This window comes from Convolutriloba macropyga, chromosome 15 (genome assembly GCF_964194025.1).
Source record: "Convolutriloba macropyga chromosome 15, txConMacr16.3, whole genome shotgun sequence".
Lineage (NCBI taxonomy): Eukaryota > Metazoa > Xenacoelomorpha > Acoela > Convolutidae > Convolutriloba > Convolutriloba macropyga.
The window spans coordinates 25,721,767-25,748,303 of NC_134482.1; the positions used below are offsets into that span (position 1 = coordinate 25,721,767).

The 26,537-nt window shown below is 36.0% G+C and overlaps 3 protein-coding genes across 3 annotated transcripts; all 3 read right to left on the reverse strand.

Annotated features, from left to right (window-relative positions):
* Positions 1 to 1,316: 1,316 nt before the first annotated feature.
* LOC142354456 (metastasis-associated protein MTA3-like) lies at positions 1,317 to 2,362 on the reverse strand. Its single transcript, XM_075406760.1, has 2 exons — positions 2,009 to 2,362; positions 1,317 to 1,513 (listed from the first exon to the last, which is right to left on the reverse strand). Exons 1-2 carry the CDS (start codon positions 2,302 to 2,304, stop codon positions 1,378 to 1,380), a joined length of 432 nt encoding a protein of 143 aa, XP_075262875.1. The 5' UTR covers positions 2,305 to 2,362; the 3' UTR covers positions 1,317 to 1,377.
* A 10,485-nt stretch (positions 2,363 to 12,847) lies between these two features.
* Positions 12,848 to 22,327, reverse strand: LOC142354557 (serine/threonine-protein kinase NIM1-like). Its single transcript, XM_075406880.1, has 6 exons — positions 21,045 to 22,327; positions 20,402 to 20,544; positions 17,675 to 17,796; positions 17,279 to 17,425; positions 13,887 to 14,141; positions 12,848 to 13,545 (listed from the first exon to the last, which is right to left on the reverse strand). Exons 1-6 carry the CDS (start codon positions 21,095 to 21,097, stop codon positions 12,901 to 12,903), a joined length of 1,365 nt encoding a protein of 454 aa, XP_075262995.1. The 5' UTR covers positions 21,098 to 22,327; the 3' UTR covers positions 12,848 to 12,900.
* Positions 22,328 to 22,474: 147 nt separating this feature from the next.
* On the reverse strand, positions 22,475 to 26,292 carry LOC142354559 (U5 small nuclear ribonucleoprotein 40 kDa protein-like). The gene is made up of 2 exons (XM_075406881.1): positions 25,870 to 26,292; positions 22,475 to 23,253 (listed from the first exon to the last, which is right to left on the reverse strand). Exons 1-2 carry the CDS (start codon positions 26,283 to 26,285, stop codon positions 22,614 to 22,616), a joined length of 1,056 nt encoding a protein of 351 aa, XP_075262996.1. The 5' UTR covers positions 26,286 to 26,292; the 3' UTR covers positions 22,475 to 22,613.
* Between the last annotated feature and the right edge of the window lie 245 nt (positions 26,293 to 26,537).

Consider the following 26,537-nt stretch of genomic DNA (forward strand, 5'->3'; position numbering starts at 1 on the left):
TTTCATCAAAAAAAATGTTACGAAAAACAGCAGTCCAGGTACCAGAAATTGATGGGAATGGTCAAAGACGAAAGACAAAAAGTGCAAAAAGATCTGCAATACTTTTGACAACGTTTTCAACGAAATGTGCATCTATAGAGGAAATTTGGTAAACACGCAACTGGAACATCTTCAGATTATATTTAACAATCGTATTCAAGAGAAAGTTTTCCCAACGTTTTGTTTAATTATCGTCCTCTTTGCGTAACACTAACTTCTGCAAAAGTTTCTACAGACTTACTCAATCAGTTAGTAGAAAATTGAAATGAGCTTTTAAACAGAAAGTAATTCGGCTTCCAATCAAAAGTTTTCAACTGATGTTTTGTTTTACTTTGTGGAGAAAGTAATAGGAAATCTGGACGGCAACTACGACACAGATGCTAAATTCTTGGATCTTGCAAAAGCTTTCAATTCAACTTCACCTGAAATTTTTCTCAAAGCTCAAAGTTTCAATCTCTCTCAATCGACAATGTTCCTTCTAATATTTTTTCTAACAAATCGAACACAAAGCGTAAAATTGGCCACTGATTCATCAGAAAAAATGACTGTTAACCATGGTGTTCCTCAAGTAACAGTGCTAAGACCTTTTACTATTCTTTTTATACGTCAACGATTTTTCTGAAAAAATTGAGGGTGAAAATGACATCGTTCAGTTTACGGATAACACTAGTATTAGTTGCAAAACGAATAGTAATGAATGCATTCCATTTATTGAAAAATAAACGCTCAAATTCTTTGCATCGGTTTATCGACGTTCCTTTTTTGCCTCAGTTGACAAGAGCCAAAACCTCAATGCGATTAAGATTTTCTCTTTGACGTAGTGTGTTAAGTTGTATATAGCACAAATATGAAAAATTTTCCTTTGAAGCAACGAGACTCTTAATGACACAATTTTAATTTCAACCATTTTAAAATCTAAATCTCAATACCCTTGGGTACGCATGGCTTTATGTATATATAGGAGGGGAAAATATCAGGATTTTCTATTTGTAAGATAGGGATAAACGTGAGCATTTTTCAGCATCTTCGGAAAATTGACCAATAGCTGATAACCTTGCGTTTCTTCTAACCCATTTTATGTTATTAATACTTTCAATTTTCCTCATCAGTGAAAAAAAAACGACGCTTAATTATTTTTTGTGAGCGCAATTTATATCTTGCTTGCACGCCCGCGTCTAAAAACTTCCTGTTTGTGAAAACACAACATTTGAGCAATCTATATCCTTTTAAAAGTAGTTTTTTTTAATTTCCCCGGGTTAACTGCATTTAAAACAAAATCAACATGAGTATTAAATCTAGTAGGTACTTCAAAGCTCAGCACATGCGGTTCGTTATACTTTACACAAAATTAATGATGACCTGGTGTTTAGTCTCGTCATCCATATTATCAGTTGATTGTATCTCGTTCTCTTCCTCCAAATAGGCGTAGTGTTTGTCAGCCATGTTGATCAGCGATGGGGGCATGTCGCGTCGTCTGAAATAAAAAAGCAAAAATCACTAAGGGGAAGTCAGAAAGTCGCGAACAAAAGCTCCGGCTTTAAATAGCTTAAAATTGTCTTTCTATTGCCCAACAAAATAAAATCAGAAAGTTAGAAACAAATCATCTTACTTTACTGGTAATGCAGCTACACTTTGCAGTAGACTTTCTAGCGGGAATAGATTATTAAAAACTACTTGGATGAAGTTGTTTTGTTTATAAATTGAATTTTTTTCAGTGCAAACGTTGTATAATCAGAGGTTATATATATTCTGTTTCAGAGGTTATATATATATATATATATATATATATATATATATATATATATATATATATTTGAGGTTATATATATTATGTATACAAAAGCTTGAGATTTAATCTGGTAACGTTATGTGCCAAGCAGACTTGCACGCCCCTTGTGGGAAATTTCCAGTATTCCGCAACCGATAATATCTCGCACCCATTGTAAAAATAGCCCAATGTCGTGCTTACCTGTAGAAACATTGCACCTTCACCTCCACCTGAGCACCATTCGAGGTCCGACTCAACTCTTCAATTTTCCTAATCTGATATGGCTGTCCCGCGTGCACTTCGAAGTATACATAATCACCAACTCTGTACATGTCATTGCTCATAGCAGCTGTAGTGTGGCCACCCCCTGCAGACAAGGAAGAGCTCGGAGGAATGGTGGATCCTCCTGATACAGTCGAGAACCCACATGATGATGACGAAGACCGACTGCCCAAAGAGGGTTTGAGAGACGAATGCAGAGCTGGTTTCTCAGCCATTAGAGGACAGAAATACTGCTGCCATTTACATACAGCACTGAAAAGACTTGAGTATTGGCACCCGAAAGTAAACTGCTATATAAAAAATAGGGCTGCAAAGAATAAATAAACTCTCAAGGCCACACGTCCCAACTTCACTGTTGCGATAGGTATCGAACTGTTTCTCAGGTTACGTGCGTGAAGCCTGCTGGAACAATTTTTAACTAGCTGATTTTATAACAGCTCAACCAGATCTTAACGTAGCTGAAAAAAGACAGAAGACAGCTTTAGCTCCTTGATAGACATAAATAATCGAAATACATCAAAATATTCAGTTTTTCTTACAATTGCTATGAGGACCTTAACTCCTGTTAAGGTGTTGACAAGTCATTTTGAGAGTTTAGTAATCCAGTCGAAAAAGTTATCCAGTAGAATGACTAAACAACTCACTCAAATAACTTTTTTAAAAAAAAAACACGATCACTCAAAACCCAGTATTGCATTAATGAAGAAAGGCTGATTTGAAATGGTCGTAAAAAATAGGGTGTGACAGAAAACTTGGCGACCACAAAAAATTCAAGACGTGACTATCAAGCTTATTAAAACTTGAGCCTCCGAAAGTCACCAACAACAATTTTTGGCTTCATTATGTACCACCAAGTGAAGCTATTGAGATACCAAATTTTTAACTACTGATAGGATGAATTCTCAAAGAAATACAGACATTTATACCGGTGATGTTAATATCATTGAAGTGATTTTTTTTCATTTCACTAGAATGGACAAAAATTGAACTGACCAATACGTTTGAATCAAAAAAGGAAATCAATTCCAATGCAATTTCTCATTAAAAACCACTTGATCAAGGAGATACCTGAATTCGCAAGCACAAAAATTCAGCTCGTAAGAGGTAGACGTCACCAAATATCATTTTGACCTCTTGGCGATGGTCATAACAAAATCGAGGATGACAACGAATTAAAACATAGCCAGACAAATTTAAAATAATTTAAAACATTTGACTAAATATAGAGTTCGCTATATACCTCATTAGAACAAAAATGTATCTGATAGTCAACAAGGGATATACCAAAACACACAAGATAAACAACGAAAAAGATCTTACAACAATTTTCTCCATTTTTTGACAAAATTAGGGATGCCCGTCTATCGGGATGTCAATAAATGTCATTATTGGGACAATAAAATAAATTACAAAAAGACTCGCAACAAAAAACTCGCTATAACTGGCACAACATTTAAAGAATAAAACCATTCAGAATATTCCAATATGTGACTAAGTGAAGTGACGGGGCAAGAAATAGAACTGCAAAAACGGGCACATCATCAATGAAACTAATATTTTGTGAAAATGCAGTGATAAAGTAAATAAAACCAAAAGCAACCAACTGTTAGCAACAAATAGGCGTCCTTATGTCTCATTGAAAACCCATTGATGCCCTGTCGTTAATCACACTAAGATTGAAAACAAAAAGATCAATTGATACGTGCAAAACTCAAACTTCTAAACACAAGGATAAAAGTCAGCAGTAATTGGCTGCCGATAGAAGTTCAAAATACGGTCGTACAAAAATCAAATATTCAACTACTTTTTTGCTCTTATTTTGACTCCAAAGTGACTGAAGTTACCGCTACAACTTGACTTCTTTTTGACATCGAAAGGTAAAAAAAACTAAGAGAAAACAATCAAAAGAATTAGAAGAGAATATGAGAAAATAAGAACGCATCGTTATGCAAAAATTTTTCAAAAACTATTTTTTGCCAACATCGCTTTCCATTTCGCAGGGAAGCTACGAAACGGCCAAAATGAGGCCAGTCAATGGCAACAATAGAAGTAAAAGCCGCAGGCTCAATGACATCCACTGCGACCTGACACCACCTAAAATTAATTATTGTTGCTTTAGAGGGTTCATTAGAACGTTTTAGTTTAGGAGTGAAAAAAATAAGTATTGGCATTATTCTTCCAGTACTGTAATTATTTCTGTTTTTGTCAATATTTTTATGTATATTGTTCAATGCATAATGATGTATATTGTTCAAAACTACATCCAACAAAAAAATCGTTTAATTGTCCAATGAAAAGATATGAGACCTGTCTTTAATGAAACTAAGTTATAAGTCGACCAAAAAGAAAACAAAGTATCAAACTGAAAGTCTATCAACAGAGAAAATTTTGAAGACGAAAAACAAATAACTATGCACTGAAAAATTTCAAAACGATTACTTTTATTTGCTTAGAATGTCAATAGGCCTGCTAATAACGCCAAAAATTGCAAAAATTTATTAAAAAAAAAAGTTGTTAAAAAAATAAAAATAAGCTAGTAATTGAACAGAATCAATTAAACCTACTGGAACGTTAATAAGACCTGTCATTATTGGGCATATAATCAACACAACAATAAACACCAGCAAAACTTCAAAAAAACAATTTTGCGATTAATAAAGTGTAAAATTAAAAAAAAAACATTAGCAACCCATTGACTTACAAAAACAATAGCATATATGCACCATTAAAACACTTGTTTCATTTTCAGAGGCCCTTGAACAAAGAGAAAAAACAACAAAAACGGAACTACCGCACGATAAAAAAATCTGAAATTTGAAAAGTGCTTGAACGCCAATTTCTTAAAAGAACACGAATTACTCACAAAGAGTATAAAAAAAAATTAAAAACAACAAAAAGGCAAAAAGTAATTTAAAGACAAAAAAGATGACATACAAAAAAAAACAAAATCTTCATGATAAAACAACCATCCGATAGCTGATAGCGTTCTAAAAACGAAACCAAAGTTTTTTAAAAAAAAATGAAGGCTATTTAATAAAAAAAAACTCAAAATCACTTGAACAAAAATGAGATTTCTTTTATTTTGGGCAAAAAATCATGATGCGTGTACTTGAAGTGTTCAATAGAAAAAAAGTATCTGCTCATATTAATTTCAAATAATTCAAGTTCAAAAATCACAGCATTTCAAATTCCTGTACAAAAGTTGTATTACGGAAATTTAACTGATCTCAAAACTTTGTCAAGAATGAGGAAAGCAGTTTAAGACAAATTTGTGTATCTACGAATATCGCTTGAATACAAAAAAGTTTCAAAAGTGTACGCGTATGCTACTACATACGCTACGTCATTCAACACAAGTTGTTACACGGTTGAATAATTACCAATGTTGTGAGTATTGAATGGCCTGCATTAAATATGAAAAATCAATTTACTGGCAAACAATTTCGCATTTGTCTAAAAAAGAAGAAAATTTGCCATTTGCATAATTAGTTGGAATGTTAAAAAAACAACTGTTAAAAAAGTCCCAATGTTTCAGCATTCAAATGCGCATCACGCTCTGTGAAAATTGACAGCCATCAAGCTCTTAGAAGCTCCCTTCACACCATGAGTATGTCTCAAAAACAGTTTCAGTGAATCGCACACTTAGTCTAGTGAACCAAAAGCCCTAAGAGAACTTATGTCCTCCGGGCGGTACCTATTCATCCCCTTTTCGAGGACGAAAAGTCAAAAGAGTGAGAAGGAAAATTGGTCGACCAAAAAATCGCATTAAAAATCAGGACTTATATAGTTGCCACAAACATCTTCGTTTGATAGCAATTAAAAACAGAATTTCAGTACTTATCTTTCTTGATCAGAAAAACTGGCAATATTCTAGAAAACAGTTGTGACCAACTTTGTAGAGCTGAATTGTCAAGAGAACAAAATGAGACCAAAATATTAGGGGATCAAGCAAACGTTTTCCTATTACCGTAAAAACCCACGAAGCATATCAGATAAAATTGGAAAACAGCCCAGGTATAATTTCAAAACATAAATTGACTCAAAGATTGAGCTTTTTGATTTCAAAATAAAAACTGCAAGTTACAGACAATTTGTGAGAAGCTGCAGACCAACTACACAGCATATCAGAAAACAGCTAAACAATTTTTTGAAAAAAAACGGAAGGCATTCAAATAAAAATGCAAATTGAATTTCTTCAGAAAATAGATTAAAAATTACCATTTTGACGGCTTCTAATTACTTTAACGTGTACCAATTTCACTCAGCTCGAAAAGAAAACATTCAACATGAATCGTTAATTTGAATCCATACAATGCGACTGCAACAATATGATATAGCAAATAACCAAACATGATTTAGAAATTCAATGCAGAAGTCCTCAAATTTTTTAAGGGTAATTCGGTTTCTTCAATTGACCTTTGTTAAACGTTTTTGTAACAATGGAAACACTGAAGACCTCTCAGTACATTATTATCAGCATATTTAGTTGCAACATGAATAATTATAATCAACGTTAAATAATTTAATTAACATATTTACACATTTACATTTCTATGCTGATCAAAAATAAACCAGATGAAAATTTGTTCCCAAATTAAAGCTAAAAGGGTGTGATTTAAAATCGCTGCATACATTGCCGCATTCATGATTGATCAAATTGCACTTATAATTTAAGGCACTGTTACAATTACAGCATCTGAGTGACCAATGGGCTACCGCACAGATTTATGATCGGTATGCTCTAGTCTGAAACTCGGGTCATTATAATTTTGTGCTAAGTCGATTTTCTCTAATTTCTTTTCTTTTTCGATTGATGGTCTATTGGAACGAAGGCGAGCCTGTAAAAGGAATGATGTTATCTTGTCCAAAAAATGCCACCTTAAAAAACAAAGAGCACTATACGATAAGCTGTGAAAAGAGGGTTTTACCACTAAGCTGGAAATGGGGTTTTCTGGGCGGCAGAAACCCACCTTAAGGAACACCTGAATTAATGCGCTGTCTAAAATACTATCTATGTCGTTCACAATATGACACAAGTTCCTGATTTAGCCTTCTGCTTTTTGGCCTCATCTTGACCTTTATTTTCACAATCGTTGTCTTCAACTGACTGCTGAGGCTTTTCGTGTTCATCGTCGGCACATGTTGGTGGATTATCACCAGCTCCTGTAACTTCGGCATCCATTCCACCTGCCTCGCAATTTAGCTGCTCCACTTTGTCGTCAACCGGTGCTTGTTCTGGTGACTGTTCGACAGGTGGTTCAGCCACCTCACCTTCGGTAGCAGGAACAGTATCGGTATCAGCCATATTTAATCTCTCGGCTTGACTAAAGGTCGATTTACAGGAATCACTATAATTGTGTGACAAAACAAGATCTGAAAGATAAATCAAGGTTTTATCAGCGTATCAGATGACACTGGATACAAGAAATTAAACACTCAAAACATTGATTTTTGCTTCGCATCGAATTAGAGATTCTCATTTAAGATTTAACTATCTCCATCGGTAGAACTCACGTTTTGCACTATTTACCGAATCTAAGAACGCTGTGAGGATACTTTAGACTTCAAGAGACAGCGCAATATTTTTGCAATATTTCAGTTGCTTTTTTCAAATTTTTGAAAAAACTTTATTTCATTAACGAACGTTAACGTTTTCATATGACGCACAATTAATTTTTATTAAAAACTAATCTGTTAAGCTTTCTTGAAACCAAAAGAACTATTGCCGAATATTGAAAAAAACTTAAACAGGCTCAATCACAAATAACATTGTTTACCAATACAACAATACTTAATTCACCTGAAACGTTGCCTGTCTAAAGCAATTGAACAACAAACTCTTGTAGTTCTAAGAATATGTTCCAGGAATAAGTAAATGCCTAAGGTTATGTATGTAGTTAAGAAACGTTTTGTTTCAAAGATCTGTTAAAATGATTCGCATATGACGAATTCGAACATTATATTCGCTACATTTTTGATTTCCTGCTGCGATTTGTACCTATACGGCAACCCCATTTTCTTTGCTGTAAGTTTGTAATTTTCAGATTCCTACACATGAGATGAAAAATTCTTTGGCCCCTTGCCCATTCTTTTCGATACAACCAAAACCGATGCTCAAGGAGAACATTTTTGGAATCAGATGTCAATCTCAATAAATGAAAATGAATTTTTTTGTCAGCGCAGCCAGTTCATGAAATGAGTTCATTTCTTGCAATATCATTGTTCCCGCTGAAAAATTTCCAGGAATTAAAAAATTTAAAGATACTAGTTTTTATTTTCGAGCATCACATGGAGGCCTATCAAGGAAAGACTATAGATTTACCTGAAACTCATACGAAAATCAGCTGTTGCTTAATTATTTTTAAAAAATATTCGTTTACTTTTATTCATACACTCATTTCTCCGTGTTATCTTATATCTGAAACTAGAATTACTTTTTTTTGCGTTCAACCAATTTCGACAAAAATTAAAAGCTGATTTGTTTGTATTATTTCCATGTGACTTTAATGTTTCTGCCTTTTAGAATGGATAGGGCAGTAATAAAAAGAAGCTGAACATCAAATCGTAAGCTTTACATCAAATAATTCGTATTCTTAGATTAACCACCATCCATTCCTTCTTAACTCATTTGGGCACCCGTTTTCTTTTTGCAGTATATCGAGAAAATCTTCAATGCAAAATTTCTTCAATGCTCCAATGAGATTTTTTCATATTTGGTTAAGCGAGTCACTTTAATATAAGCCCTGTACAGCACGTAATGAGTGATCCGCTAATCTATTATTGTCCGTAAAGCCTCGAAAACCATTTCAAGTTTCGACTTCCTAAATAGTTAACAATTCTTCCTATTTTTGCATTATACAAAAGATTTAAAAAACTAAAGCTAGAAAAATTGCTCTCTAGAGGAAGCCCAAATCTATTAGAATCTACTTCAGTGGGGGAGGGGAACAAGTAGCATGTATGAGGGAACTCTGAAGATCAGCAAGGCGCTGAATGACATCTATTATTCCGATAATAGATCTAATAACCTATTATTGGCCCTAAAACATGGAAACCATTTCCATTTAAGACTTCCTAATTAGTTGACAACTCTTTCTATTTTTCATAATATTAAAGATTTAACAAAACTCATTAACGTCAGAGGAATTGCTCTCCAACTAATACTGGGAGCTCAAATCTATTGCAGTCTGCTTCAAGGTAGAGGGCGAGGTAGCCTATATGAGGGGGACTATCACGCTCACAGTAGCAAACCGCCACCGATTAGTTTCAGCGGCTTAAGACTGCGAATGAGAGAGAAATTTAGATCACGCAAAACGAAGAGTCAAAGGCGTAAAAGGCACTCCAATAACCGTCAAAAAATTTTTTTGCAAAGGCCACGCACGTTTTACAATAATTGCCTCAAAGTTCGTTCGAGAGTAATTTAAAACATGAATGGGCAACGTGTTCCCCGTCTCATTTGTCAGTTTTCATCTTTCTGATTTGAGTTACAATATGTGTCCAACACCATCTTTTTCTGCACTGAGTTAATTTACTAGTGTCATATTCATTGCCTCTACATTAGCGTTCTCAAAGCGATTGAAGGTTCCTGTCCCTTGTCTTTATGTCAGCTTTGCGTCACCTAGCTCAAAATCTTGCTATACATTTACATGTCCTCATTATAACAATTCAGCTGAACATCCTTCGGCAAGCCTAAATTTTTGTTTCGCAAATTATGACAAACCGACATGATTTTCTGAGACATAGAAAGTGTTCCTATAGTAACGATATTGAAAACGAAAACTTCAGCTGAGGCGACCTTCCCGGTTTATTTTAAAAAACAGGAAAAGATAGTTTATCTTTTCCTGTTTTTTAAAATAAACTGGGGCAACCGCCTCAGCTGCAGTTTTTTGTTTTCAATGTCGTTACTATAGGAAAAATTTCGTGGTCTCGGAAAATCATGTCGATTAGTCATAATTGGCAAAACAAAAAAGTTAGGCTTGCGGAAGGATGTTCAGCTGAGTTGTTATAATAAGGACATATAAAGGTATAGCAAGATTTTGAGCTCGGTGATGCAAAGCTGACATAAAGATAAGAGACAGGAACCTTCAATCGCTTTGAGAACGCTAATGTAGAGGCAATGAATATGACACTAGTAAATTAACTCAGTGCAGAAAAAGATGGTGTTGGACACAAATTGTAACCCAAATCAGAAAGATGAAAACTGACAGATGAGACGTTGAACACGTTGCCCATTCATGTTTTTAATTACTCTCGAACGAACTTTGAGGCAATTATTGTAAACGTGCGTGGCCTTTGCAACAAAAAATTTAACGGTTATTGGAGTGCCTTTTCGCCCTTGACTCTTCGTTTTGCGTGATCTAAATTTCTCTCTTATTCGCAGTTTTAAGCCGCTGAAACTAAACGGTGGCGGCTTGCTACTGCGAGCGTGATAGTTGTTTTATAGCGTGATAGTTGTTGACTTAAGTTGTTTCATAACACTGCATTTAAATTTTAAGATTTTTTACGCAGGCTCTTTCTTAAGACAAGATGTTTAACGTTTTTGTATAAATTATTCCAACAGTTTTCTTAGATAAGAGAAAAAGCAACAATTTATTTTTTGCTTTTACTCTTGTCTAAGAAAACTTTTGGAATAATTTATACAAAAACGTTAAACATCTGGTCTTAAGAAAGAGCCTGCGTAAAAAAACCTTAAAATTAAAATGCAGTGTATGAAACTACTTATGTGCAATAATATTTAGGGTTGCGGAAATAATAATATTTAGGGAAAGCTTTTGAATATTTGTTGTGGTGTCTGACTACACTTGTGATTTTTTTTGTACTACTAAGACCCTTTCCATTTCCGCTTACCAAATCCAGCCAGGAGGCTCGGCAATAAGTGTTTGCACAATTATCCGACCCCCTTTATCCATATTCTTGGTTCAATTGTAAAGCAGGGATAAGAAACTTTCAATATAAGAGAGTAATAGATTCTAGATAATACTTTATGGATTATCAAATATGGACAGACAGGTATACGGGTGAGACTACCTTTTTTACTAGCATGGACAAAAATTGAACTGGGCAAAACATTTGGTTATAAAAGGAATCAAGCCAATACAATTTTAAGCCAAAAAAGCAGTTTGTCAAGTAACCACCTAAAGTTGCCCAACAACAAAAATTGAGATTCTTAACTAAAATTCTCTTCGATTCAACTAACGAAAAAGAATTGAGAAATGACTTGAATATAAACAAATTTCATGTAGAATCAGCCTTTGAATGTCAACAAAGCATACGACCATGCATACGCAAAAATCGAAAAGAAATTCTTCGAAAACTAGGGGTGTTGAAATTATAAGAAACCATTCACAACATTTTGATGAAATGAACGGAACACGTTCTCCGAAAAGATACAACTTTGCTGGAAAAAATACACGAAATACACAAGGAAAAAAATATAACTATTTTTTTTCGAAAAATAGTATTGTTCAAATTATCAAAACATAGCCGGCAGATTGCCGGAAAATAGCCGCTTTTGACGCGCTTGATACACATCGGAATTGAAACAGAAAAACGAAAAAAAAAGAGATAAATTGACCGAATTTTTTTCTGTTTTTTCAGTGTCAAAAAGTGTTCTAATTTGGAGTGCAGCTTCAGTTGGATTCAAAAACTATACTTAATTCAGCTTCTAAACTGAAGGCTAATAACCTTAGTACCAATGTCCGCTAGCAAACACTCTAATGAACTTTGATAACCTAATTCTCAATGATTTAATGACAGGGCTCAATCGGTTTTTTCCGGTCTCTTTTGACTTTGACTGTATTCACCACATTAAGTAATTGAATGCGTGAAAGAATTTAAAATCCATTCAGTTGAAACAGTGAGTGAAGTAAATCAGAAGTCAAATGTGAAAATCGTGACTTATGTGAAGCGAAAAACGTGATCAAAAGGTAAAGCGAATTTTAAAAAAGGAGAACGCCTATATAATAGCCGTTGAGAGGCTGACGGCGGCTATAAAAAAAAAGCAATCACATCATGTTGAGGAAGTTCACAATATGCCGCGCTTGAATTATACACCTGCATTGTTGAAGAAAAATGAGAAATTAACGTAAACTAAAAAAAGTAAAACAAAAGTTTTTGAAAACTATTGGTATCAAAATTAATTGAAAGCGTGAGCATTAAATCTTTCATGCCACCCAGTATTAAACCACAGCCTTTGGGTAATATTCTTCTGCCGTGACCCAAAATTGAACTTGCTTTCCGATTTTTAGAACTTGTTGAACGTCTATGAAATGTAAAACTGAATTGCTTTCCCTGTTTCTTATTTTTAAAGCAGTCGGTTCCTTTTCTATTGAAAAATGGAAACTGATCCTTTTCTATATATGAAATTGTTTTACATAACATTCTCGAGCAGCCTGATAAACATTAAGCCTGTTTTCATAAAAGAAATTTCACAAAATTTTGTTAGAAATACTCTTGTAATGCGTCCCCAACTTTGGTTATTTGAAAAAAAATCGGCGCTCAAACACTTACTTTAAATGTCAATTTAATTGATGAAGGCAGATTGTTGAAAGAACAGTTTATAATATTGGAAGTAATTGCAAATCCACAAAGAACGGATATAACACAATGAAAGCTCGCATTGAAAGTTAAAGCTCGTAGTGTGGAACGTTGCTGCGCTTTTTAGTGTGGAACGTCAGATCTGCATTTTCTAATTTGATATTAAAGCAAAATCTTTTCCTGAGAACTTTTACGTAATTAATACTTCACTCTGGCTAAAACCTGTCATTACTAAAAATCTATTCAAAAACTACATAAACAACTGGTTAAACATTAAATTAGAGAATTGAGCACGACTTCGAAGAGGCATTTTGATTCTGCAGCCTCCGTTTCTCCATCCCATTCTTGTTTCCATTGACAAAAGCAGAACCCCGACCCGAGGAAGAATTTCTCCTCATTCCATTCACGGATTGCGAGGCTGAGTAATCCCTCAAACTAACTCCACTATCTTTGAACTGGCTTGATGTGCTTTTACTGGCAGACAATTCCAACGGAAGTTCACTTTGTAATCTGTGCATAAGAATTCTGTAAATTCCAAGAACGCTTTCCTTCGAAAAAGACTCATGAGACAAACTTTTCGGGCTGACTGGTAAAAACTCTGAATCAGGTATCCCTAGTTCAGTCTGCATGTATTGAACTACACGAAACTTCTCGTCCGATAAGCTTTGTAAGCTGAGCGCAGATGCTTCAATTCCAGCTTTCTTGCCCAATTTGGGCAATTTTTCGTTGCTCTCGGGGTATAATTTGCACTTGGGTTCGGATGACAGCCAATCGTGGGCCAGTAATTTGTCCATTTTGATTCGGTTAACTGGTTTCGCCTTAAGAATTGAGCCCAAAAGATGTCTCAGGGAGGAGCTCATAAAATCAAACGTCCGAAAACTTCCTAAGATGATGACTTGCTTCAACTTCGAAAGGGAGTCGGCCTGAAATAAGCAAAAAATGCACAAAATTGCATCGTTATGTAACTCAGTTAATCCAAGCACATAATTTCTTAAATTCCGTCTACAAACATTTGAATTTTTGCATAGGAAAGGTTTCGATCTGAATAAAATAAGAACTGCTCACAGTACTTCTGGTATATATTACACCAGGTTGCAAAGTATCAATTACAAGCGATTTGTTAATTCCAGAACGGGGAGTTCCATTCCACTGCTTTGTTACAACTTCTCAAAGGAAATTCATCTTGAATTTTTCTTTCACGTAATTATTTTCTAATCGATTTACTTGGTGCAAAACACATATCATTAAAACTTTACGTTTAAACCTGAAAAGGCATGCATCCAGACGTGATGAAATAGAGCAGTACACCAAGTGCCCAAACGTCAACAAAGGAACCAATGTATGAAGGTTCCGTGAACAGCTCAGGTGCGGCGTACGGCGGGGAGCCACAGAAGGTTGTCAAACTTTGGTTGATTTCAGTGACAGTTGAGAAACCAAAATCTCCCAATTTTACAACTTCCGGTGACATAAAGAAGACGTTTTCTGCTTTGATATCACGATGCACCAACTTCTTTGAGTGCTGAAATAGAACATTGAAGTCAATCTCGGGCTCTTCAAAGTTTAAGTGGCATTAATTCAATACTTTATTACAAGAGTAAAACAAGGAGGACTGGTATTGTGTGCAGTTGCACAACATTCCAACGTGTCGAAATAGGATAAATAAAATTTCAAAAGATGATGCTTGTTGAGCCCAGAAGCAAAAACAACTTACGAGAAAACCATTGCTGCTTTTTACAGTATCTTTTCTTATAACTACAATTTGAAATGTCAAAAATTTAATTATGTTTATTGTTATTCGCAGCTGTGCGACACCAGAAAAGCGTCTGGGCGCTTGTACGTTGTCCTGCCCAATGCTTTGAATTGGCGGTATATGAATTGGTCGGAGTTGAAAAACAGCCGGCAGATTGTCTCTAAACGCCAAGGAACATAAATTTCTCGATGACAAAAGGCAAAATTTTAATTTTTCGATGAAACTCTGTTACTGTTATATTGCTAGTGAGAAGCTACTGACTCTGATTTGTCGTTAAACTTTGTCGTTGTAGTTAAACTTATGTACTTAAGCGTATCTGGAGCCGATAAACAAAAATAAGTGTCTTGTTTTGAGAGACAGAAAAATTAAAGTCTCCAACTAAAAATTTGATTCTTTTTGTCAACAGCTTGTCGCTTGTACGTTTCTATGAATCTCTCAGCAGAAGATAATGCTCGACAAAAATTGGCCTAAAAAGATTGTCACGCTGTCAATCTTAGGTCCTCTGCTATTCCTTATCTTCATAAATGACCTTCCATCAGAAACTCCTCTCACTGAAAATTTTGGTTTTGCCGACGACTTTAAACTGATTAGCGTAAATCAGGAACACTTAAAAAATAGCGTGGAAAGAATCAAAAACTGGTGCGATCGAAATCACATGACACTAAAGGCATCAAAATGTAATCTCTCTCTCTCAAAAGCGAACAAAAAGCCGCACTGAAAAATCAGGAGAGGTTGATAGTCAGCTGGATCTAATTGTTTCCAAAAATCTTAACTGGAGCAGTAACTGTAATCACCGACTTTCAAAAGCAACAAAAACCTTCTACCGAATGAAACAAGCATGACCGACAGCGCCTCAAAAATAAATTGAATTCCTCTTGAAAGAGCCACTTCATGAATACTAAATGGGTGCAACTCCACCTAGAAGGAAAAAACTAATAGCACTAAAACTGTTGCCCCTAAGCCTGTATGTCGAAATGCACGATTTACGCCTTTGTTATTACTTGACAATAAAATTGACGTCAAATTAAACTTCAAATATCAAAACTTCGAAAAAAACAGATAAAGCGCAAGAGGGGAACTAAAAAACATAGGCGGCCTTCCATGAAATGAAACAACTAAAGAAATAAGACGGACAGATCGACCACCAGTCCTATAAAAGACCCCTAGACTTTTTGGGTTAGATTCGGACTGTCAATTTTATGACACATACGGTCTATAAGGAAAAACTCTAAAAGAGGTTTTTCAAAATTGATATTAGAAATCAAAAACTCAAGACTAATACTCAAGAATTAGGGCATATAAGTTCGGCACTACTTAGATGCACACTATTGATCATTAACTAGTAAATGTTCGTAAAATTTAAAATTCAATAAGCGAGTTCAGAAGTCATTTTTTGAGTGAGGTAAGTCACGCAATCGACCTAAAAGCAGAAATGACGTTACGCACACAAATTTGCAAAGCAAAAATTTGCACAACATGCAAAGCAGTAAAGTCACTGAAACCATTGAAAAACTCAATTCCAAGAAGTCAGGTCACAAGAATCATTGATGGAGACGACGAATTAAAAAAAATAGCCGGAAGAATACTGGAAACGACTCGAATCGTCGTGCATTATAATCTCGAACCTAACCTTTCCAAAATCAGAACAGCAAAATAGACAGGAGGAAAAAACAAAAGAAGCCCAACAAACCACATTAAAGTGTTTTAAAAATGCGGATAATTTTTTAGGTGCGGGGTGAGCTAGGTGGGTAGATAGGTTGGGGTGGGTAGTGCTGGGGTAGTTGGAGGGGGGGGGGGTGGGGGCAGTTAGGTGAAGGGCGGGGGTAGTTTGGGGGGGAGGGGTAGATGGGGGAGGGGTAAGTTGGGGCGGGGGGTAGGTAGGTGGGTAGATAGGTTGGGTTGGGGAGGTGGGTAGTGCTGGGGTAGTTGGGGGGGGGGGGGTAGCTAGGTGAAAGGAGGGGGTAGGGGTAATTGTGGGGTAAGTTGGGGGTGCGGGGGCGGTGGGGGGTAGGTAGGTGTTGGGGGGGGGGGGGTAGATAGGTGGCGGGGGGTTGTGCAGTGTAGTTTAGATAATTAGGGATGACTTATATAGGAACAAAAAATCTCAAAATGACCTCTTCACCTTGAACATTACCAGCAGTTCCTAATTACTATACATTACAAACGAAGCTACTGTTAAAGTCCAATGTTCGAAAACAGAAGTCAACAATCAAAAACGGAGGTAAACGCTCGAACAAAAAGAAGTCAAAATTCAAGTCATGAACAAATTTGCTTTCTGCTAAAAAAACCTGTAGAATCACAATACTCCTCTTCGAGTCGTAAAAAACCACAATGTCCCCAATAACAGCCGCTGTCGATTCGCGGCTATTAATAACAAAAAAATCGTCTAAGGAAGACTGACGAAAACTTCCTGCACAGAACCAAGCTACTTTACAACATCTTTTCCAAAGTTCCTTCCAGTTTAACACAACTATGAAGCAAACAGTGATATCTACTGGAATTTCTTTCAAACACAATACGACTTTAACAACAAATGCACATGAAGAATCTTATGTAAATGTGGGCTGTACGATCCACTAACGAAAATCGATTAGAAATTGGACACAAAAACAAGGGTGTCTCGAAGCACCCCTGGAAAGACCCTAAAGCCTAAACTACTACTATTAGCCTCCTAAAATAATTTGAATGCATGGAACAAAAAGCTTCGAAAGGAAATGATACGTGATCAACTAAACATAAAGAGGGTTCCGTGTCGCCAATCCTCTTTTTTAAGATGAGCGTTTGAAGATCACGAGTGGACAATGCTTTATTTTAACTCTTTTAATCTTTTAACCGTCAAAATTTGACTTTCACCCACTAGAAATCGATACAATCATGCACACTTCGATACCCTTGAATATACTAACAATGTGGCCGACAGCTGATGTGATTTGGGCGAAAATCTTCTTGGCTATCGTTTCCTCCATTTTTCCTTGCTCGTTGATTTTCTGGTACAATTCACCTCCAGGCGCATATTCCAGAATTATGTGCATTCTGGCTTCATCTTCGATAACCTATAAGACAAAGTTTAACAGCGAAGCAAAAGCTTTAAATTCTGCGCCTCTGAATAAGTCTACAACCTTTACAGTACAAATCCAGAAAAAAAATTTTATGTATTCTGGTAGACAACGTTGTGCCTTTTTTTCAGCTTGACATCAGAAGCAACGAAAGAGTGTCTACAACTTTAATAAAATTGGGGCTCATGATAACATTAGTGAATAAAATTGTGTCAATTGTTAACGGAAACAGCCAGTCTTACTTGCCTCGAATAATCGGATGATGTTTGGATGGTGAAGGACAACCATGTTCTCTATTTCTCGAAACAACATCTTCTGAGTCCTCTTGTCCAGCGACAGTTTATCCACTATTTTCACTGCTACTCGCTCTGAAATGGTACAAAAATCAACATTTAAGCTATCTGTAACCAATCTACACTTCGTCCATTAGCCAATCTAAACGATGTAAAACCATTTACATTACATATATATTTTGCACATTTTACCAATATCTTAGAACGCTTACGACGGGGTTGATTTTTACCTTAAGTATGATTCAGTATTATTATCAAAGCATCCTAAGTATACCTAATGCATGCTTTTTTGAACAATCATACCGCGTCGCCTAAGTGTGCCAACATTCAACTAGAAACACCGGATATCTTTTGTGCCGAGAAACAGAAGCGGTATCAATGAGAAGCTTTTGAAAAACAATAAATCCTTTTTGCTTCCATCTTCTATATCAATACAGTGGCCCCACCTTTTTCTTGCTCTAAAAGGGAAAGAGCAACTTTTGAAAGATATTGGTGAAAACATATATATTCTCTGCGGTCTTTTATGCGTCAAATGTCTGGAACCCAGGACCACAGTATCTTCAACGCTTGGAAAGACTGCAGAGATCATGTTTAAAATGGATAACTTGCCGTTCTGTTCTGGGTGAAAAAGAATACGTTGAGAACCTAATTCGAAATCGCCTATTGCCAGTCAGTCATTTTCTAGTTCTTAACGACCTAATTCTGCTTAACAAGATTTGTGGGCTTAACTTCTATGAATGCGCCAGACCACTGGTCAATAACGTTTCTTTGTCCAAAGACCAGATCAAGTGAAAAGTTTTTTATTGAAGCGAGAAAAACATTTCGGAAACGTTCTGAAGATAATTACTTTAATAGAGTAGCCCGATTCAATAATTCTTTGTCTCAACTTAACAGTTTTGCTAACTATTCACCACCCAAAAATCCATGTCAGTTTCGAAGAGAAGTGAAGAACTTTTTGGAAGGTGAGGCATTGAAAAGATTCAAATATAAAAGTTACCCTTCAGGATGGAAAGTTTTCGAGAAATTTTAATTATTGAAACTTGATTTTTCCCCTAATCTGGGGAGTACCAAGCTGGTTGTAACCATGTTTGGTTGAATTCAATATTATTATTTTAAATAAACAGATCCCCCAACCGTTTGCTTCAGAAACCCTTGTACAAGACTGACCAATAAAGGGTTTATCAGGAAATTTCTAAAATGCGGGGAAAAGTTGGAGCCTTTTGATATGTTCAGTTTGATTCTATTCGAAGAGGCTTAAAGCTCGACCAAAACCAGACTCCGTCAAGTATAATTTCTTTTAAATTTTTCTTGTAAATGTTTAAATTTTTCATGTATTCTAAAAATCCGCGTCTGAAAAGTGCTAGCTCGGTTCGCTCAGCTGGCGCGTTCTTTCAAAAAACAATATTTGGGGTTTCAAAAACAATTTGTTTTCCGGCTTTTTTTGCTCCAAAAACGTGTTTTCAATGATTCTCATTGAGAGACTGAATTTTGGTCCATGGATCCCGGTTTCGAGATATTTTTTAAAAAAAACTTGATTATGACAGAAAAAATGACATCATGTCGCCAATTAGCACCATTTGTCCACTCGTTTTGCGGCCCTTAGCACCAGACATAATTGCTCCTTTTTTTTTACAAAAACAGGACTTGAATGCAGCAGTTAAAAAGCGGTTTAAAAACCGACAATTGTTCTTCTTAGGATTATCATGGTTTTATAGGCAACCAATTAGGCTTTATGCTTAAATTTACAGAGACTACCATGTATTTATTTCACGGCAGATATTGAGAGAGCAATCACAGTTTGCTATAACAGTGCACGAAGCTACTGGCCATGTATGACTCAAAAATCATCCAAATCCACTGTTCGATTCGAACAGACTTCCATAAAATCAATTTGATATGCCAGTTGGTTACCAAGTCGTGGTACTTAGCACCGGATTTTATGCTCAGCAATATATCAATAAACCTTTTCGAGTTGAAACGTCTTAAATTTATTGAAGGTGAATGATAGTAATTGTATTTATTTTTAAGATCATTTATAATCCCGAAAAATATAATCCCATCAAAATTTTGCGCCAACAATTAGTCCGGGCCAGAATTGTAAAACCGAAAAACGATCAGGAGATATCGACTATCGAGAAAACAACTTCAGCGTACACACCATACATCAACTAACATACAAACAAGCTACTTATTAGTCAAAATTGTTGCTGATTAATTCACCGCGTCGGTCAGTTTTGTTTTGTTTGTAGTTTTCGCGTTTGATCTGTGGCAAATCTTCTAGTTTGTTTTCTCAAATTCTCTGATTGTCAACTAACATTGGGCGAATTGCACACAGACGACGGACAGGGCTTTGTTGTTCAGGGCTCACGCTTAGTGGCTAAACTCACTGAGAAACGATCGCTAGTAAGATGAATCGTAGAAGGGGGAGCTGGGTATGATCTAGATCTTCAAAATTTTCTCCCTGATACAATGAAATAATGCCATACCAGAAATTTCGTTGCACGCTGTGTGCACTTCAGAAATAGTTCAGACAGCCACAATAAAACAGCTTTGATTAGGGCTTTCGAACAGTTCATTCTGTCTCAAATAAACGTTATATTGCTCAGCGTGTTTTCTCAATTTATTCAGATTTCGACAATCAATTGCTATGGTTGCATTGATGGGGCATAATTAGCTTTACCTTTAATGAGAACATGGGTGCCGAGTTTCACTTTGCAAAAGTTTCCGACTCCGATTTCAGCACTTATGTTGTAGAAACCACTCCTCCTTCCTAATGTCACTGCATCATGTACTGCCTCGCTATGTTCCAATAGAAACAGCTCACTGAAAGTCAATCAAAATACATGCAGACCCCAATATAAACCCCCGTCACAACAAAACCAAATTGCAAGAGAAACAAACGAGCTTGATAAGCTCTATGTAACCCCTTTATTGTTCGAAGCTTTCGTTATAACTATATTATGTAACCAATTCGCAACTTAAAATCAATTGCGAAATTGGCAAAAATAGCTCAAAAAGAACGGAAGGTTCTGTAATCTAATGCTCGAGTAATATGAGATACTACATTCACATTCCTGCAATTTATCCCATATCAAATAAATACTGGCGTCGCACTCCTATAAGCCGTCTAATCAACCTCAGCATCTGAGTTTAGATCTGCCACTGGAAAAATTGAAAATATGATTGACCAAATGTACAGACAACAGTTCCCCCATTATTTTATAATAGAAAATTTAAATGAAATACAATTAAATAGAAAATAGGCAATGATAGGTTGAGGAGAACAATAACAGAAAAGACGTTTTTAAGGTAATGCAAATTACCGCTGATAAGGTGTAAGATGGGTCGGAATTTCTGGAGCATTCTTTACCACCATCTCGTCCGTCTCTTCGACCTCCTCCCACACTCTTCTCAGGCGCCACGTTGTTCACCACAAATGCTCGGTCAAAATATAAAGTCGAGAGTTTGAACTTCGAATACCATCAGATAGATTCAGCTAGCAAACTGGCGAGCATAATTACAGAATATACCAATATCTGAGCCACGTCTTAATACACAGAATAAATGCACGATAAAGTCTACTTGACAAATTGAAAACAAAAAATTACGCTAGCAGAGATGCAAGCGAAGACTCTTGAAAGGTAATACAGTACAATATTATAATTGAAACAATTCTATAGCTCGGAAACAGATTTTTCATTGTTCATGCTACAAATACATTCGATATTGACAAGCCATATTTGTTCACATTCTGGGAAAAAACAATGCTCTTATTCCACCATAAAACAAATCGATAGAGCATAAAACGCAATCAATGATTAATCTTGATCGGAAACCAGAAAATCGTAAAGATTTAAAATAACGTCAATTTGCTGAAAAAAAATTGCCTATTACGCAATTGATTACGCAAAATCTGCAAAAAATTCTAGGAATATCTCCAACTATTTCTTGAAAATTTCCAGGGCAATATTTTTTTACAGTAATTTCTCTATTAGTATAGCGCGCTTATTTTTATTTTGAAACGAAGAAGATTTTTCGAGTACAAAGAATGATCTTTATTTGAAAGTAATCGATCGAAAAAATAGCTGAAAAAGAACGGAAGTTTGTGAAATTTTAATCAACAAACAGGTGGAAAATATTCAAAAAGGTGACTGCTTGAACTTCTTAGCGGCCACTCTCTTGACAAATTAGACGGAAGTTGTAGCCGATCACTTTGAAGCTGTTTATTTCCAGAGGCAACACAAACAAACAGCAGTAAACATGACTGACAGTAATTGGCTGGTAATGAGAGACGATTACGAATGCTTAGACAGATTAATCGACAATGTTTGGCTTCTTTTGGCGTGGAATTACCTTGGCCGGCAGCTAAACGTTCAATTGTTTGTTTAGGAATTGGATTAAAAAGGAGCGCTGACTACTTAAGCAGTTTTTGAACTATCAGGAATTATATCGGAGCCTCGTTTCTAGTCTCTGTCTTGTTAAACAAAAATATTGCTTAGAGATTAAAAGCACAGTTCTTTATCATAATTTTTTTTTCAAAAATCGAAAAACTATCTGCTGTAAATATTGAAAATTTTTTCTTCTAGTAGATTAAATTGAGGGTTAACTACTGAATTAGCCAAATTTTGGTGATAGAAAAAATGAACAGATGAACGTGACAAAGTTACCAGGGTCGAATTGGAACATCTTATAGGCGAGTAAGTTTACTGGAACTTGTATTTATGTAAAAAGTGAATCTTAGAAGATCATAAGCTCTGATAAAACATTAAATTCACCACGCAAGACATCGAACAAAGAAAAAACAAAAAACTAACTTCAGTAAGGTACGTAATATATGTTCTGATCATTCATTATTATTAACCATGTCTATTTATCATCAAGGATTCTTCTACCTATAAGTTTAGTTCACCAAGATATATGACTTTGTCACTAGCGCCTGAAGCAATGATCGGTTCTGTGGGGTGAAAGTCAACTTCATTCACGGACCCATTATGTCCGGGCAATTTATACATAATTCTTCTTGAAACTACATCCCAAACATACACAAACTTATCAGCAGAACCACACGCAACACGATTGCCACTTTTATGCCAATTAGCTTTGATTAAATTCTTCTCGAAATTGTGCTGGGCGCCCAGGAATACTTTAACGCATCGCTCAATAGGCGCAAAAGGTCGCACATCGAATATCCTTACAGTGTTGTCCATAGAATTAGACAGTAGGTAACAACCATCTGGACTTAATGACAAACTTGTAACTGTATCTGTATGACCTTTTAAGGAATTGACGCAAGAATCGCGTCTCAAATCCCAAACTTTGATTTCATTTTCAATTCCTCCAGAGAATACTTGATCAACGTTTTCGCTGAAAGCCACACTTGTTACTTGGTATGTGTTGTTGAAGTTCTTGATAGGGTCTTTGCGTCTGATATCGAAAACTTTTATTGTTCCGTCGTCGCTTCCAGAGGCTATTAGCTGATCTCCTTTTCTACTCGAGTCGACTGTGTTGACAAACGAGGTGTGCCCTTTTAACCTGCAAACGCATATTTCATAGAATCGTGTATTTTTTAGACTGTTGATAAAAAAGGGGAAAGAAGAAGTACGTTCATGCATACCATTAGCGTTCGAAACATTAATTCTAGCATTCTTTGCTATTAAGAAATCCTCAGAAACTTAAAAATTAAATATGAGAGCGTTACAGAAAGATTACGAGCCTTAACGTGATTGCGCTCAAAGTGAAGTCCGTCACGTATGGTTTATATAACTAATCACTTGACGTACAAATTCAAATCAAACTGAGTAAATGAGTTTGCTCAAAAAATTCAGTCGCTGAGCGGTAGAAACGTGTGGAAGGCCAGGCTGTTGTACGAAAATCAAGATAACAACACTCACTACATTCAACCATTCGTATTTTGATTTAAATAAATGCTCAAGTAAATCTTGGAAATACAAAATTAATGACAGTTTTTTAATTTATGCCTGAACACAAAGCAGCTCATCACTAGCGATATCTGCAAGCTAATCCCCGAATTTACCGAATTTTCACAAATTCGTATTTCAATCACTTCCATTGAGAACAATGGAGGAGAATTTTGTAGAATTGCTAATCACCCAAATGAGTTTTTTCTAAGAACTGATATTTTTCAGTACAGATAACTTTCTCCTGGTGGGTAACGATCTGGTGAAAAAAATGCAAAAAAAATATTGATCAGCAGCAAAAAAAATATTGATCAGCAGCAGAATTGAGTGGTATCATTCGAAAGGCCACCCATTCTAAGTAAAAATTATTGTCGTTCTTCGATATTCAGTCATCTTTATTGTTATCAGAACTTTGCGAATTGTATAAACTCTGAATAACATAGTGAGCTTTTCGATATACAACACATAACCAACTAGCGTCGGAAGAATTGCTCTCAATCAAATAAGCAGCTCGAATCTATTACAGCCTACTTCAGCCGTGAAGGGGGTAACAATTCACTGCGGGACGTCAAATGACGTCATTAGAGATAATTATAAACGACACGAATATCGGCCACAACATGCGTCTGACATCTACGTCTTCAGTAAACTGCCACCACTTGAGTTCAGCTAGTCTGGATGAGAAATTAAGATCACGCAAATCTAAAAAATTGCTCAAAAATCAATTAAACAAAGACCAACACGTTTAAAATAATTGCTACTAACTTCGTTCGAGAGCAATTAATAATGAAAAAAATTACTTGGAAGTTAAAGTGAGCTCTTCAGTTTAGTGCAAATAATTTGCTTTTTTGATATTTTTGCTTTTTTGCTCGATTAGTAACTTCATTAACAAATTATATTCATTGACGAATGAAGCTGCACTTGAAATGTAAAAAAAGCTACCTTGAGCAACTTTTGATTTTTCACTTTGAGAAGGCTATTTTCGACAAAAATAACCCGCTAACATCAATCGAATTGCTCTCAAATAACCGGCGAGCGGTTGGCTTCAGCAATATCCGGCTGGGGTTCAGGGACGTTAGTATTAGGGGAGGCATTAAGTTGGGGTAGGGGTTAAAGTACGAGAGGGGAGATCAAATCGACAGTTGGAGGAGGGTGGACGGGGTGATTGTTGGGGTGAGTGGGGGGGGGGGGGGTTCCTGAAGGGGTCGAACTTTAAAGATCAAGAAGCGCTCCTCACATCATAAAATTGTCGACTCAAAACAGTTTTGGTGAATCGCAAGCTGAGAGAATAGTATGGCATAAGGCTCTAAAAGAATTGCTCTCTGGGCGCTACTTGTTTATCCTGTTTTTGAGGACAAAAAGTCAAAAGCTTCAGACAAACAATTGGTCAAGCGATAAATCGCTTAAAAAGACTACAGGACTAATATAATTGCTACAAACTTTGTTTGAGAGCAATGAATTAACCTTTATCCAAATGAACTTGCATTTTTGTCTGTCAGTTTAATTATCATTTCATGTTATTATTAAAAGCCGTTTTCACTTTTCTAAGGACACTCTGCTTGATTTCTTCAGCATTATCAAAGCCTAATGATTGATTTTAATGGTTTCGACAAGACTAACTTCAAAAAGTTATTAATTTTGTAGTTTTGCGATCATTTCTTCCCGTTTGGTTGCTGTTATTTTTTCTATAAAAAATATTTGTGTGCTTTTTAATTATTTTGATAAATTTCAAGAAAATAATGTTTATTTTGCTTTGGAGTTACTAAACTCCATGTTTACCCTCTGAATATCAGTTTAAGTCGAAGGTCGGAACTAACTGTTGACATCTTCCTTACAATGAGAAACATCCGACGTAACTTCCAGTATTGTTTTAAAAACTAAATTTCAAAGAATTAATAGATTCTTAATCAGATTCTTATACAGATTCTTAATCAAAAATAACGTATCAGCATCTGGGTGAAAAGATGAAGCTGCTGTCACTATCTTTTTGAGACTGCAGATCTACAAAGCTATCGCCGCTATTTTCTGGGAATCTGTCAGCTATGTTGTTAAAAGCGGTGTACCTGATTAGTACCATGGCAAAGCACATGGTACTAAGCAATTTGCAACTTGGCAGCAGAAAAGGGGAAACGTGCCAGCACAAAAGGTGTGCATTTGGTGTGCCTGTTTCTATGCATTCGGTGTGCCTGTTTCTACTAATATGATCTGCTTCTGACAAAGAGTCACTTACCTTTTGATTCGCTCTCCTGTTTCGATATCCCAAACTGCTCCCGTTTTATCTGTTGAGGCTGTAAACATGTACTGTCCATCTGGTGAAAAAGACAACTGCACAACTGGCCCCGTGTGACCTTTCAGCACTGCAAAGTTATTGCACTCCCCATAAACATTCCAGAGATAAATAAGTCGATCGAAAGAACCAGAGCATAGGTACTGGCCATTGGGGTGGAACTTGGTGGTTAAAATCTCTCCTTCATGGCCACTCAGGGCCATGATCGGGGAAAGAAGACTGGACGTTCTGGCAGGTCCGGACTTGACAACTTCCCGACGAACATTGCCGCTGTAAAGAGTGAGGTCAGTTCTGGGAGCTTTGTTAAAAGACGGAACCAAGGCTGAGGTATCCATAGCAACAGGGTATGATTGCGCCATTTCAACAAAAACTGAAAACAAAATCATGCAACAAATTCTGCTTGCCATAATATACTTCGAACTCACAAATAACATTGGAAAAAACGCGTCTTAACTGTACGCAGTTGAGCTTTTCAAAGAATCATTAGACAGATAATAATGAAACTGATTTCGACCACCGATAATTGGTACATAACTAACTACAATTGCTCTCGAAGGATAGTCGGCGAGTTGGTTTATAGTTTGCTTAAGCATAGGGTCATAACCCCCGGG

Coding starts and splice junctions, on each gene's coding strand:
- LOC142354456 (XM_075406760.1), bottom strand. CDS start 2,304: ATGGCTGAGAAACCAGCTCTGCATTCGTCTCTCAAACCCTCTTTGGGC. Junction 1,514..2,008: donor AAGGTGCAATGTTTCTACAG/GTAAGCACGACA, acceptor TTTTTATTTCAG/ACGACGCGACATGCCCCCAT.
- LOC142354557 (XM_075406880.1), bottom strand. CDS start 21,097: ATGGTGGTAAAGAATGCTCCAGAAATTCCGACCCATCTTACACCTTAT. Junction 17,797..20,401: donor CACCCATGTTCTCATTAAAG/GTAAAGCTAATT, acceptor GTACCATTTCAG/AGCGAGTAGCAGTGAAAATA. Junction 13,546..13,886: donor CTGGATGCATGCCTTTTCAG/GTTTAAACGTAA, acceptor TGCTTATTTCAG/GCCGACTCCCTTTCGAAGTT.
- LOC142354559 (XM_075406881.1), bottom strand. CDS start 26,285: ATGGCGCAATCATACCCTGTTGCTATGGATACCTCAGCCTTGGTTCCG. Junction 23,254..25,869: donor ACAGGAGAGCGAATCAAAAG/GTAAGTGACTCT, acceptor ATGCGTTTGCAG/GTTAAAAGGGCACACCTCGT.